Source organism: Ictalurus furcatus, chromosome 5 (assembly GCF_023375685.1).
Source record: "Ictalurus furcatus strain D&B chromosome 5, Billie_1.0, whole genome shotgun sequence".
Classification (NCBI taxonomy): Eukaryota; Metazoa; Chordata; class Actinopteri; order Siluriformes; family Ictaluridae; genus Ictalurus; species Ictalurus furcatus.
Window position 1 is genome coordinate 5211398 of NC_071259.1, and position 15865 is coordinate 5227262.

Genomic DNA, 15865 nt, shown 5'->3' on the forward strand with positions numbered 1-15865 from the left:
GTGTGTGTGTGTGTGTGTGTGTGTGTGTGTGCCCTGTGATGGATTGACACCCCATCCAGGGTGTCCCCTGCCTTGTACCCCAAGCTCCCTGGGATAGTCTCCAGGTTCCCCAGATAAGCGTCAGCTCAAATGGAGATCAAATCTAGGGGGCCGTGTCGCGCTGTATAATCACGTGACACGACTACCTGTCACTGATTGGCTGCATGAATGTACTGTATGTACAGTCTGGGCTAGAAAGAAATTAGCCCCTAACCTCACTAGCTTCTCCATATGACTGTGTGTTTTTCTTATGACAGAAACAATCCGACATTTGTTAAAAGCAATTCATCCACAACACCAAACCTTATACTGATGTTTGTTTGTTTGTTTTCATCTTTGAAAGACAGGACTAGATTAGCCTTGGAGCACGTTTACACCATTTTAATAGCCGATATAGAATCTCTAACCTTGTTTATTATTACTTAAACTACACTTAATGGTTTATCCCTCTGCACGGTCATTATGCAGCTAGCTAAAACAGCATTGTAGGTCACATTTTTCTTTAAATGCACTGCGATGGAGCATTGTTCAGGAAAAGAATTTAAACTTGACAACTGTTCTACTCATACTGCTCGTCCGACAGGCGTTAATGTATGAAATGTAACAGCTAATCTAACACAACACAACACAACACCACACAACACCACACAGTATGATGTCAGCTGCACCTGCCCTAGCGACTGGCTAACCGGCTAAAGCACACAAAACACCTTTACACCAGCAGCTGTCAAACTCTGCACAATAAAACAACCTTATTACAGAATATATATATATAATTTTTTTAAAATAAATAAATAAATAAATAATTATTTACCAACCTGTAACGTGTGTAAAAACAGCCCCATCAGAACATACAACATCTCCTTTCTCAGTACTCCCTTAACCTGCTTAGTTGCTCCGGTTTTATTTACTAGCAATCCATATTGATAGCCTCCAGCTACGGACGACAAACGTTGACGCAGATTCAGAACCCATAAGCACTAAAAATGACACCGAAATAATAGACTGAAGATCTGCAGATCTTCCACACACTTCCGTGTCATCCCTACGAGCGATAAAAAAAGAAAAAAGAAAGATAGTGACGCCTTTTGGGAAGTGTAGTCGATTCAGCGTTTTCTTTGCTAGCAAACAAAAAGCGTACCGTGAACATTTATTACGTGACACCACAGCAGGTGGTGCTCATAAACCCCAGGGTATTTATAAACACACAGCTATTTTTGAAATACAACGAAATGCTCGTATGCTCGTAATAGTTCGAATTATTTACAACTACGATTCCCATAATGCAGTTCGGTAATGACGGCTTTCTCAAGCGCCGTGCGAAAACGTTGATGAGCGGTCGGTCGCGACGGAGAACAACAAAATTAGCAAGGTGTGTCATTTATTCACGCGGATAATAAATAATGTTAAAGTCAAGTAGAAATTATCCTTGTTTATAAATATATATATATATTTATATCTGAGATTAAGGATGTACTTGTAATCTTTAGCGTTTTGGTTGTAATTAGTGTTAGCTCGCGTGCTAGCTATAGCTCGAGCTGACGTTACTGAATGTCAGCTGGACGGTAATAAAAATAAAAGACGTTTTTATTTCCTAAGCTTACGTTATCCATGGGGGTTTAGTCATTTTGTTTAAATGAGGCGCTTGCTGCTGTGTTGTATGGATATGAAATGAAAAGTATTATTTTAATGAGACATCAATATTTACATGGACTCTTATGTCATTGCAAGCCTCAGTGCATCATCATATGTAGCTCTATGTGTATGTATTGTTTCTCTCATTTCTCTGCTTACCTTCTGCAATAAATTGGAGTTGGGTCACTAGGATTTTTTTCTTCCCTCTCCCTGTGATCTTAAGTAACGTAGATCTAGTACAGCAGGTGCATTGATCCAAGATCCATACCAGGGTTGACCAGGGTTGTGTGTGCCAATAACTATTACTCAGGGCTTTTTTTCTTTTTCCCCCCCTCCAGGGCATTTGCCAGTCTTGTTGTCAATTTCCTTTCTGGGACAGTCAGCCCACACATTGAACTTTCCAGTGTGACCAAATTTGGGTGATTATAGCTTTAGACCTGAGCTATTTAAAGACACTTTGCCGGGTTGCTGTACACTGCCCATTGAGTGCAGGGTCAGTGAATGTAAAGCACCCTGGAGCAGTTTTAGAGACCCAACAGCGGTTCCGTGGCAGTCCTATAATCTGAACTCACACCCTTCTGGTCTCTCAGGGCAAAATCCACCTTGAACGTATTCTCGTGTACGGTGTTACGCCGTATCATACGCAGCTCTTGTCTCCCTTGGTAAATGTGAAGTTGTGCGTGTTGTGTTTGCAGCGGTCTCCATGGTGATGAAGTCGTCGTGCGAGGAGGATGAGGGCGCCTGGGGTCTCGGGATCCCGGAGAAGATGAGGAACAATGCCGACTGGGTGGACATCACTCAGGACTTCAAAGCATCCTGTAAAGGTGTGTTTGTTGGTGTTGATGATAATTAAATAATCTAAAAAGAGGTTAAGGCGGACATTTTGTATGTCCAGGGTGCAGAGCAGTTTGGCAATTCACACAAATCGATCTCCTTGTTCCGTGTCTCCTATGAAGCGGTATAAAAGGGCTAACCGAGTCTAAGCGGTGTGTTGATGTTGGATGCAGCTGAAGTGGCTGTGATATGACTGACTCCCCAGGGACACCGAATTCTCCCAGAATAGCTCTTTTTTTTTTCCCACTGAGTGCTGCGAAACATGCAAATAGAAGATGTTTTACATAATGGAAAATGTATTTGTAAGAGCATGTAGCAGTTTGTAAAGATGAAACTGAGTGTGTCCAGTGCACTGTCTTCTTCACAAAAGGCCAGTGGATCCATCCATCCATTTTTTATTTTTGCATCATCTGAATGAGCTGTTTGCACACAGCATACTATACTAAACTATTCTACAGTTGCAATTAAAACTATTCAACCCCCATTGCAAATCAGGTTTATTGTCAAAATGTACAGACTTTCAGCTGTTTGCAATGAACAAATCAAACAAAAGCAATGGAAATAGTGGTCTCCCCAAATTCAACTGAAAATGCAACTTGTAATGACTTCACCAGTCTCAAAATAATTCAACCCCTTCATGGCAAGCATTTTTAGTACTTAGTAGAGCACCCTAGCACTTTATAGCAATGTACTATACTATACAGCACTGTACTGTACAGCACTGTACTATACTGGACAATACTGTACAGCACTGTACTATACTACACTACACTATACAGCACTGTACTATACTGCACAATACTGTACAGCACTGTACTATACTGCACAATACAGCACTGTACTATACTGCACAATACTGTACAGCACTGTACTATACTGCACAATACAGCACTGTACTATACTACACTATACAGCACTGTACTATACAGCACTGTACTATACAGCACAATACTGTACAGCACTGTACTATACTGTACAACACTGTACTATACTACACTATACAGCACTGTACTATACTGCACAATACTGTACAGCACTGTACTATACTACACTATACAGCACTGTACTATACTGCACAATACAGCACTGTACTATACTACACTATACAGCACTGTACTATACTACACTATACAGCACTGTACTATACTACACTATACAGCACTGTACTATACTACACTATACAGCACTGTACTATACAGCACAATACTGTACAGCACTGTACTATACTGCACAATACAGCACTGTACTATACTACACTATACAGCACTGTACTATACTACACTATACAGCACTGTACTATACTATACTACACTATACAGCACTGTACTATACTACACTATACAGCACTGTACTATACAGCACAATACTGTACAGCACTGTACTATACTACACTATACAGCACTGTACTATACTGCACAATACAGCACTGTACTATACTACACAATACTGTACAGCACTGTACTATACTACACTATACAGCACTGTACTATACTACACTATACAGAACTGTACTATACAACATTGTACTGTACTGCACAATACTGTACAGTACTATACTACACTATACAGCACTGTACTATAATACACAATACTATACAGCACTGTACTATACTACACTACACTATACAGAACTGTACTATACTACACAATACTATACAGCACTGTACTACACTATACAGAACTGTACTATACTACACAATACTGTACAGCACTGTACTATACTGCACAATACAGCACTGTACTATACTGCACAATACAGCACTGTACTATACTACACTATACAGCACTGTACTATACTACACTATACAGCACTGTACTATACTATACTACACTATACAGCACTGTACTATACTACACTATACAGCACTGTACTATACAGCACAATACTGTACAGCACTGTACTATACTACACTATACAGCACTGTACTATACTGCACAATACAGCACTGTACTATACTACACAATACTGTACAGCACTGTACTATACTACACTATACAGCACTGTACTATACTACACTATACAGAACTGTACTATACAACATTGTACTGTACTGCACAATACTGTACAGTACTATACTACACTATACAGCACTGTACTATAATACACAATACTATACAGCACTGTACTATACTACACTACACTATACAGAACTGTACTATACTACACAATACTATACAGCACTGTACTACACTATACAGAACTGTACTATACTACACTACACTATACAGAACTGTACTATACTACACAATACTATACAGCACTGTACTTTACTACACTATACAGAACTGTACTATACTACACAATACTATACAGCACTGTACTTTACTATACTACATTATACTATACAGCACTGTACTATACTACATTATACTATACAGCACTACTATACTACACTATACAGCACTGTACTATACTATACTACATGATACTATACAGCACTGTACTATACTACATTATACAGCACTGTACTATACCATACTACATTATACTGTACTATAGTATACTATACAGTACTGTACTATAGTACATTATACTATACTGTACTATACTATACTGTACAGCACTGTAGTATACTACACTACATTATATTATACAGCACTGTACTATATCATAGTACACTACACCTTCATGGCAGAAATGTTTCATCATGGGATAAATGTGATCAGTCAGAAGAACTCTGCAGTGATTTGCAGTGACTCTTCCCTCAATACCTAATGAAAACCAGTAAACCTTAGCAAAAAAGTATTAACTAGTAACATTGTTTACCCTTTATATAAATAATTTTTCTCTCTCCACTTGTGCAGAACTTAAACTCGGCGAATTGCTCCATGACAAATTGTGAGTATCAGAAATGCCTCTAAGTAACCTTATCCCATCAAGGTTAAATTATTTTACTAGGTAACACTCTGTCATCTGCGATGTAGGCTTTCATAGGCAGTTGAATGCTTGTTTTATTCGCAGGTTTGGTCTTTTCGAGGCGATGTCTGCCATTGAGATGATGGACCCGAAGATGGATGCTGGCATGATCGGGAACCAAGTGAACCGGAAAGTTCTTAACTTCGAGCAGGCTGTGAAGGTCCAGCATTAATATTCTTTCTTAAATACAACTGTAATTTCACTGAGACTGCTGTTCTTTCGTACGTTATGCCTGTAATTGTTTTTCTGTGGGTAGGATGAGGCGATTAGAGTGAAGGATCTGACTTTGCCTGAACTCATCGGCATCGTTGACACATGCTTCTGCTGCTTGGTTCGTAACCTTCATAATATATAGCACTGAATAATACATTATGAACTTTACAGACAAATATCTGTTTAAGTTGTTTGCACAAAACATGCTGTATTGTAAATATTGAGACCCCATCTCTCTCTCTCTCTCTCACTCTTGCTAGATAACTTGGCTGGAAGGTCACTCTCTAGCACAGACGGTCTTCACGTGTTTGTATGTCCACAACCCCGAGCTCATCCAGGATCCTGCCCTCAAAGCCTTCGCTCTCGGCATCCTCAAAGTGTGTGATATCGCCCGTGAGAAGGTCAACAAGGCTGCTGTGTTTGAGGAGGTGATGTGGCATTGTCATTCACACCTTCTGCTTTCTGGACAGTTGCCGTTTTACCCCATGTGTGAATTTTATCAGCTGTGTTTATGTCTAACAGGAGGATTTCCAGGCCATGACGTACGGCTTCAAAATGGCCAACAACGTAACAGATCTGAGAGTGACAGGTATCACACCCTCTCTGAATGTATGACACGCCACCCCTCAAATATAGGACACCACCCCAACAAACGCAAGACCTTTCAGCTTGAAAGTAGGGCAGTTCACCTTCCAGCATAATGCATTTCACTGCAAATATGAGCCTCAAATATTACAGTTCAGCTCTGAATGTAGTGCACTCTACCCCCAACGTCGGACACTATACTCTTAGACACAGGTAGGCACCCTCACTCTGAAGCCTTTGAACGCAGGGTGACTAGGTCATAGGTAACTTAATTTCACACCCTTACTGTAGGGCACATCACATCCTGGCTGCAGGGTACTTCACACAGGGACAATAGAGCACTTCCCACCCTGGCTGTAGGGCACTTCCCACCCTGGCTGTAGGGCACTTCCCACCCTGGCTGTAGGGCACTTCATCCTCCAAACATGGGGAACCTCAGTGCCTTAGTGTACCATAGTTTAGGCTCTGAATGTAGGACATTTCTGCACCTGAAGATCAAAGATTAGGGCCTAAAGTGTGGGTCACATCGTCCCCTCAAATGTAAGAAATGTAACCCCTGTTAAATGTAGGACACCTCTCCCTCTCTCACCAAAGTAAGACAAATTTACCTTCTGAAATTAGGACATTTAAGTCCTGCACATAAGACCCTTATGTCCACATGTAGGACACTTTACTCTCTAAACATATATCTCACTTGCTAATTCAAGACACTTTAATAAGACACAGATTCACGTGGACATAGTAAACATGACCATGCAAATGGGGGACAATTCAGCCCTGAACTTAGTAGGACACATCACCTACTATTTTTGTGTGTGTTCACTGCAGGAATGCTGAAGGATGTTGAGGATGAGCTGCAGAGGAAAGTGAAGGTGAGATCAAAAGCCCGAACGACAGGATGAATGGAAACGATACACATCGTCTTGCATTAATGATGAACTACCAGGTTTCTCACATTTCCTCTCCCTCTCGATTTCACAGAGCACACGGAGTCGACAGGGCGAGCAACGGGACCCTGAGGTGGAGCTTGATGTAAGACTGATAATCTGATAACCCAGATACTACCAGTTGTACTAGTGCTACTGTTATCTATAGAACACATGTGTCTCTGTGCAGCATCAGCAGTGCCTGGCCTTGTTCAGCAGGATCAAATTCACTCGCCTCCTACTGACAGCTCTCATCTCCTTCACCAAGAAAGAGGTCTGAATTCAATTATATTTTCAATCTAATTTGGGATAAGATTTCCAGACACGTTTGTTTACTAGTGTTGCCAGACGGCATCTGTAGTAATTATCATCAGTTCACACAGCATAAAAGATTCTGTATAAATCACACAATGGTCGTCACACCAAACATTCCATTTTTTACCCTCATGTAAACACCTTATTTTAATACAAACTGATTGTTTTTTACCTTTATGATAACCCCTTCATGGAGCTTATGTCAAGTTGCATGTGATAATTAGGGCTGCAACTAACAATTATTTTCATAATCGATTAGTTGGCCGATTTTTTTTTTTTTTTCGGTTGGTCGGTTAATCAGATGGGATGGGGCAAGCTCTCAGTGCCTTTTTTTTGTTGTTCTTTATTTAAAATAAAATCCACAAACTGAGTGTTACAAATATAAACTTCAGACTAAAACTTTACACAACTGTTTGTCCAAAACAGAAAAGAACCCAACACACACACACCAGAATATATATTATTAATTTAGGACTGTAGTTTAATTTGGTGCTTTTTGTGAATCCATAAAAAAATAATGCATAAGTACTTATATATAATATAAATATAAACTAACTAAATAAGATAAATATAAATATATATATATATATATATATATATATATATATATATATATATATATATATATATATATATATATATATTAATTAGATAGATAGCATTATTTTTTATGGATGCACAAAAAGCACTGAATTAAACTACAGTCCTAAATGAATAATAAAACTCCCTTTCACTGCACCTTGTGGTTTCTGTTACTTGCTGCCTTTAGACATATTTTACTTTTGATCATAATGTTTTAATTAGACATTACAGATCTTACGCACGCTACACTCTGTATCACCGCACGTGATACAGCATCGCACGTGAGGAGCAACACGGCCTCGTTACTAACACATCACTTCCGTTATAATAAACAACAGAATTTAAACTGCAAGCGTGCAAATACAGCATATAATGACAATAAACTGGAATTAAATTAAACCTTTTAAGCAACTCGCGACCGCATCACTGTCTGCTTCCGTGCTGCAGAAACTGCGCTTTATAAAGTTTATAAATCTTCTCGGCGGTGTTTAATATAAAATGCCCCCCTGCCTTAGAGGACTTAGGAGGTCGCACATGTTCTTCCTCGGTCACGTGATTATTTCACCTCCGTCTGATGAGGACTGAGGTCATGTTGGGAATAAAAGGTAACGCTGACAGAAACAGTAAACTGAAGAAAGTCATTATCGGTGACTCTGAGGATAAAGCTAGCGGTGTCGCATTACGTGTGTGAGACATCAAGCGCCGTCGACTAGGAAGTGGATTATACTTCCGGTTAGTAAAAACCCGCTAGTGTTCCATTTGAGATGCTATAACCTTTCTAAAATTCACACACTAGATGGTAGTCCGTGCACAGTGTAAGTGTATAGTACGTTATTTTGGGACACAGCTTGATTATTCACTCTCCGAGGCGTGTTTTCTGAACAGAAGTAACATAATGAGTAAATGTACCCCGTGCCACGCGCAGACCAACTAATCGATAATGAGATTCGTTGACAACGATTTTCATAATCGAATTTTTATCGATTAGTTGTTGCAGCTCTAGTGATAATTAGTAGGTCACATGACTATAACATGTATGTAGGCTATACCTGTGCTAGGAACTCAATAACTCAATTCTTTAAAAGCGTCATCTATATTTTATTGCTCGAAGCTTAAACTCTTGTTTGGTTTGGGTTCAGTGGGGGAGACGATGGAAAAGTGCGCTTCCTGAAGTGTCTTTATACTGAAAACCAAACCCACATGAAACCTTGTTTTCCCACATATTGGTATCTATTCGATTTTTTTTCTTCTAAGGTAGAGGTCGACCGATAGTGGATTTTACAGATAACTACGTTGGGATTCACCTGCCGCAAACCGATTAATCAATAGATAGTTTTTCAAATCGATACTGAATGAAACCGTAACGCTCAAAGTAAAATATTAATAGACTAACTTTATTACAAAAATAAACAGTACTGAAACCGTGTACCATGAAAATGTACTGTACTTTTTTAAATTAAATAAATCTATAAATATTAACTATTAAGTATTAAAGTAAAGAAAAGGGATCCATCCAAACTGAACCAAAAAGTGACACTCCAAATAAAAATAGAAACATCCAAAATTTAAAAAAAACCTACTTCAAATAACACAACAAAATTGGACAGTGATAGTTTTCATTTCGCCTCTAGAGGCCGCTCTCATGCCGTATAATGACGATTCTCCTGCAATGGATGCAACCGGGAACAACTATCGGTGTGGATTTTTGCAGATAACTGATAGTTCCAGTTATTGTTAATCGGCAAAACAGATCAATCGGTTGACCTTTATTCTAAGGTATGTAGATGCTTATCGTTTAAAATAAATAAATAAATAAAAATCACTGACATGACCGGTTCAGACAGAGATACTCCAACAGAGGCAAAATCCAAGAGATACTCTGTTAATTATATTGCCCCACCTCCCTATGTAAAACTAACTAATCCCGTCTGTTTAGGGCTTTGAATAAAAACTTCTGAGTAGTTGGATGAATGCATTAATGAAGTTCCTATTTCAGACGAGTGCAGTGAGTGAAGCGCAGAAGCTGATGACGCAGGCAGCAGACCTCCTACCTGCGATACATTCCACCATTCAGTACGGCATTCAGTCACAGAATGACACCACAAAAGGAGGTATCTTACATACTCTTACTCATGCAATGGCATCCACAGCACACACATTTGAGGAGTAGTAGTAGCAGCATGTTCCCTTCTCTCTCTTTCCCTCTCTCTCTCTCTCGCCCAGATCACCCGATCATGATGGGCTTTGAACCATTGGTAAACCAACGCCTGCTTCCACCCACTTTTCCCCGCTACGCCAAGATCATCAAGCGTGAAGAGATGGTCAACTATTTCACCAAACTCATCGAGCGCATCAAGACCGTGTGTGACGTCATCAACACCAGCAACCTGCACAGCATCCTGGTACTGAAGCTATGCAGAAACGTGTGGAATTTGAACCGATCATTTCGAAGCTGCTTTACTAACATGCGTGTTGGGGTTTCTTTTTTTTTCCCCCCCTAGGACTTCTTCTGTGAGTTTAGCGAGCAGTCCCCTTGTGTACTCTCCAGATCTTTATTACAGGTATGCAGTAAAACTCATGCAAGTGACACTAGAACTTGATCCACATTGAACAAATACGAGCTGTTTGTAATAATTCAGTTTTATCTTTTTCTTATTTATTTGGTAGACTACGTTTCTGATTGACAATAAGAAAGTGTTCGGGACTCACCTGATGCAAGACATGATCAAAGACGCTCTCCGCTATTTTGTCAGCCCCCCCGTCCTGTCCTCAAAGTAAATGCGTTTATTATTAAAGCAATAATTGCCCAAATAAATAAATAAAATCATTTGTTCTCCCTTACTCAGAATACTGTCGATGTGTGGTGTTAAACATCAGTTATGTTCTCAGGTGCTGTTTGTACAATAACCACCAGGCCAAAGACTACATCGACTCCTTCGTCACACACTGCTCTCGGGTATGGGTATTCATGTTATCATCTGTTTTAAGTCCACCAGTACGTGATATAACCTGTAATATAGGCATGACCGCTATAATATAATATAATATAAGGTGGCAGAGTGGTGTCAAGTCTGTGTACTGTACATGTACATTCTCCTTGTGTCCATGTGGGTTTCGTCTGGGTTCTTCGATTTCCTCCAATCTCCCAAAAACATGCTGGTTACACTATGTAACCTTTAGCTGTGAATGTGTCCTTCATCCAGGGTGTATTCCCGCCTCATGACCAGTGTGCCCAGGATAGGATGCACTGACCAGGAGGAAAGCGCTTACTGAAGATGAATGAATAGACAAACGAAAGAGTTAATGTGGTAACTTGTGCTTCACAGCCGTTCTGCAGTCTGATACAGATTCACGGCCACAACAGAGCACGCCAGAGAGACAAGCTGGGACACATCTTGGAGGAGTTCGCCACCCTGCAGGACGAGGTGTGTGATTGTGTGTGGTTAAATTAGAGATCGACCGGTAACTGGTTTTCCCGATATTTAAGCGTTTTTCCATAATCTGGTAGCGGTTTTGTAATATCAGATCCACCGATAAATGGCGCCATCTTGTGGGCGTTTTCAGAATTGCGCACAGGACCACCATTGCAGCACTGCATGTGGGTTTGTTTTTGTTTTTTTACATTCGTCTTTATTTAATTATTTTTATGTGCTTTATTTGTTTTATCTGTTTGTTCACCTCATCGAAGCATTTATTTAAAAAAAAAAGACACGTTCGTAACAGTGCACTTTATTTTTTGCACTCGTCAGACCCCTGTATGTATCGATATGTGTATATATAATTGTTGTTTTGTATGCAATTTCACAAATTGACAAAATTGTATTTGTTATATTCAATTCATTTGAGTGTTTTGTATCGTGCGAAGGCTGAGAAGGTGGATGCAGCTCTGCACGGGCTCCTGATGAAGCTTGAGCCTCAGAGGCAGCACCTGGCGTGTCTGGGCACCTGGGTTCTGTACCACAACCTGCGCATCATGATCCACTACCTGCTCAGCGGCTTTGAGCTCGAGCTCTATAGCATGCACGAATACTACTACATCTACTGGTAGGTCATGTTAACGAGTGTAACACGTGTCTGATCAAAAAAAATAATAAATTGTGGTCGTTTAAATTATGGAAGTGGATTGTTTAATCCTATGTCACTATAATATGAAAACCTGGACATGTATTACGTATTACAAAATACACTCACTGAGCACTTTATTAGGAAAACTGTACTAATCCTGGATAGGGCCTTGCTTTGCTCTCAAAACAGCCTCAGTTCTTCGTGGCATGGATTCCACAATATGTTATAAACATGTCTTTGAGATTCTGGTCCATGTTGACATGAATGCATCACGCAATTCCTGCAGATTTCTCAGGTGCACTTTCATGCTGCGAATCTCCTGTTCTATGACGTCTCAAAGGTGTTCTACAGGATTCAGATCCGGTGACTGGGAAGGCCACTGAAGAACACTGAACTCATGGTCACGTTCATGAAACCGGTTTGAGACGACTTTTGCTTTGTGACATGGTGCGTTATCGTGCTGGAAGTAGCCATTAGAAGATATTTAACTGTGGCCATGGTCAGCAACAATATTCAAACAGGCCGTGGAATTCAAGCGATGCTATTGCTACTAAAGAATGTCAAGAAAACGTTCCTCACACCATTACACTACCTCCACCAGCCTGGACTGTTGACACAAGGCAAGTTGGGTCCATGGATTCATACTGTTGGTGCTAAATTCTGACCCTATTATCTCTGTGCCTCAGCAGAAATCGAGCAGGCTACATTTTCCCAGTATTCATCTGTCCAGTTTTGCTGAGCCCATAGATAATTGCATGAATGAGTATGTGTACAGGTGTTCCTAATAAAGTCCTACGTGAGAGTATAGGACTAAACCAAGTGTTTGGCAACTAAATGCTCAGTGATATTCTGTAACATTAGAATAAGCATGTACAGACTTTAGAGTATATAGTAGCATGCCACTTTTTCAATACCGATCCAATATTTTTTTTTTTAAACTGCTAAGCTTTAAAAGGAGCCATTTACTTTACTTAAGACGGCCATGTAAAATAATCTTCAAACACTCAAGCAGCATGCAAGAAGTAATACACGATCATCAACATTTTTATTTTAATAAAGTGGGCAGTGGAAGCTCAGTGGTTAAGAAGCTGGACTTCTGACTGGAAGGTCGTCAGGTCAAATCCCAGCAGTGCCAAGCTGCCTGGCCGGGTCCTCGAACAAGGCCCTTAACCCTCAACTGCTCAAATGTATAAATGAGTCATTCTTTTCTCTCTCAGATATCTAACACACCATTTTCTGCCACTTCTACAGATCTGCACTCAGACCCCAACTTCCTAACAAGCTAGGATCTGCGAAGAAAATAAATTTCACCGTGCTGTCATGTGTATATGTGACAAATAAAGGGTTCTTCATCTCTAATACTCACGCCCACTCGTGTGCAGGTACCTGTCGGAGTTCCTGTACGCGTGGCTGATGTCCACCCTGAGCCGAGCCGACAGCTCTCAGATGGCCGAGGAGCGCATCCTGGAGGAGCAGCAGCAGAAAGGACGCAGCAGCAAGAAGAGCAAGAAGAAGAAGAAAGGTACACCTCACCCTCACCGCACGATGTTTACGAGTCTGAAAACGTGTAGCGCCTATGTTATTTCCTTAAGCGTGTTCACTCTATGGCGCATACAGTATGTATATATTGAGAATAACTAGAATTGCATTGGACCGCGTGAAGACAACGTGTAACCTACATAGTGAACATAGAATAGTCCGAGACGTTATAGTGAGACGCGCAGTGGAATTTTGAATGGTGAGAATTGGAAGCGTCCTTCCAGTAGTGCTTCTGGTAAGGATGATGCACAAATGTGGTTACTTTTGTGGTGTTCTCTGCTTAGCTCGTCCTCTGGGGAAGGAGATCACCATGAGCCAAGCGTACCAGAACATGTGCGCAGGCATGTATAAGGTGAATTGCTCAAGAATCACACACACATATACACAATTAAAGGAATAGTTCAGCAAAAAAAAATATATATTATTTTAAGTAGAAAATTGTAATTGTAACCTTTCTGTCTAGACCATGATCGCCCTAGACATGGACGGAAAGGTACGGAAACCTCAGTTCGAGCTGGACAGCGAGCAGGTGCGCTACGAGCATCGTTTCGCACCCTTCAACAGCGTGGTCACACCTCCTCCAGTGCACTACATCCAGTTCAAGGTCTGAATTCCTCGTCTGTCTCATATTTAACTGCCGGTTCGAATGTATTAGTATGCTCTAAACGCGTTTTGGAAATGCAGGAAATGTCCGATCTGAAGAAGTACAGTCCTCCTCCACGCTCGGCCGACTTGTACATGGCAGCCAGCAAACACTTCCAACAGGCCAAACTCATCCTGGAGAACGTCACCAGTCCTGACATTGAGGTGAGATCACCAAGTTCTGATGTTTTAGGAGTGGTTTGTTATAGGTTGTGCTACCACATGGCTAACAGTGAGGATGCTGACAAGGTCTAATGATCTAATTTAGATGCTTACTGACATATTATTCGGGGGCCAAGCACCGAAGGTGTGTAGGCACCCTATTGTTATTCTACCTTTTCTTCACCTGGCTAGGGTGTCTATGGCAGCCCATAGAACCGTCTGGTAAAAAATTCGGCACACGGATTGGGGTGTATCTAAGGAACAGTCTGACCAAATTTCAGCCAAGTGCTGCCAATGCTGTAGCACCACCATCTGGTCAAATTTGGAAGTACTTTTATGGTCATAACTTTTGAACCAAAATTGAAAAGCCAGGCTTCCCTAGATTCTCTTGGTTTCTGGATTGAGACTAGTTCAACACACCCTTTGACCCTAATTTCTGCCATATTATTTTTTTAATAAATAAAAAGAAGGGTTGGGTGAAATGTTACATTAATCTCGGAGGCCTGAGAGATTGAGTCAGTATCAGTGTATTATAGCCCTCAGGCGCAGGATTTACCCCAAAGGCTTTGAGATCGGAGACCATTTTCTTGATTTAAAATATAAACAGAATCAACACATCACATTTTTAGAATTATTTAAATGATTCATTGAAATTGGACTTTATGTAGCTAGTGTCAACAACTGATCCCCGCTGTACATTGTGCTGCAAGTGGCCACTTGTTGCTACAGATGTATTAATATACATGCGCTATACTCTAAAAGCCAGTTTGTCATGCAGTTTAACCAGTGTCTTCATTTTAATAAATGAAATTCATCCGTTAACCAACATTCTGCTTGTCCAGGTGAATCGTATCCTCAAAGTGGCCAAACCCAACATCGTTGTGATGAAGCTACTGGCCGGAGGACACAAGAAGGACACTAAGGTAGAGCAACCCCATCCCCCCACCTCCCAAATATTAATGCAATGCAGAGAACATAACATCAAGCTCTAATCCTGTCCTCTATCCTCATACCCTCTTTTCTTCAGGCCCTTCCTGAATTCGACTTCTCCGCACACAAGTACTTCCCTATCGTCAAAATTATCTGATGACGTCTCAAGATTTCGTGTCTCCTCAATCAGCTCTGCTCTCCTCACACGACGGGCGTCATTTTCATCCAGTTGCCATGCTGTTCACTTCAAACATCACAACGTGACTAAGACTGTAAAAGTCCTTGTGCTGAAAGAATCTCTAATTATGATTTGGAGAGAACTTGTTCACAGTATTCAGAGGTCAACGTGTGTGTGAGAGAGTGAAGTCCTTTCCATTGACTTGCACGTGTGTAAAACTGTCTTAGTTTGTTACTTTTGAATTAAAACATCATGCCAAACTTATTTTCCTTAGAATCCTTCTTAAGAAAAAACACACAACTA

The 15865-nt window shown here is 40.5% G+C and overlaps 2 protein-coding genes across 4 annotated transcripts in view; one reads left to right on the forward strand and one right to left on the reverse strand.

Moving 5' to 3' along the window:
• The window catches only part of agtpbp1 (ATP/GTP binding carboxypeptidase 1), a 30046-nt gene extending 28826 nt beyond the window's left edge, over positions 1-1220 (reverse strand). For 2 of the 3 annotated variants that reach the window (XM_053624379.1, XM_053624380.1), the window contains exon 1: positions 858-1220. The gene's annotated coding sequence lies outside the window, so the exon portion shown is untranslated. The remainder of the gene's footprint in view (positions 1-857) is intronic. The other variant, XM_053624376.1, reaches the window with a different exon arrangement.
• A 113-nt stretch (positions 1221-1333) lies between these two features.
• naa35 (N-alpha-acetyltransferase 35, NatC auxiliary subunit) lies at positions 1334-15844 on the forward strand. The gene is made up of 23 exons (XM_053624389.1): positions 1334-1411; positions 2370-2498; positions 5314-5347; positions 5471-5585; positions 5682-5756; positions 5899-6066; positions 6161-6227; positions 7052-7095; positions 7205-7255; positions 7340-7423; positions 10043-10157; positions 10270-10448; positions 10548-10607; positions 10714-10820; positions 10936-11002; positions 11373-11471; positions 11912-12090; positions 13494-13633; positions 13935-14002; positions 14114-14254; positions 14335-14457; positions 15297-15377; positions 15482-15844. Exons 2-23 carry the CDS (start codon positions 2378-2380, stop codon positions 15539-15541), a joined length of 2178 nt encoding a protein of 725 aa, XP_053480364.1. The 5' UTR covers positions 1334-1411; positions 2370-2377; the 3' UTR covers positions 15542-15844.
• The last annotated feature ends 21 nt before the right edge of the window (positions 15845-15865 follow it).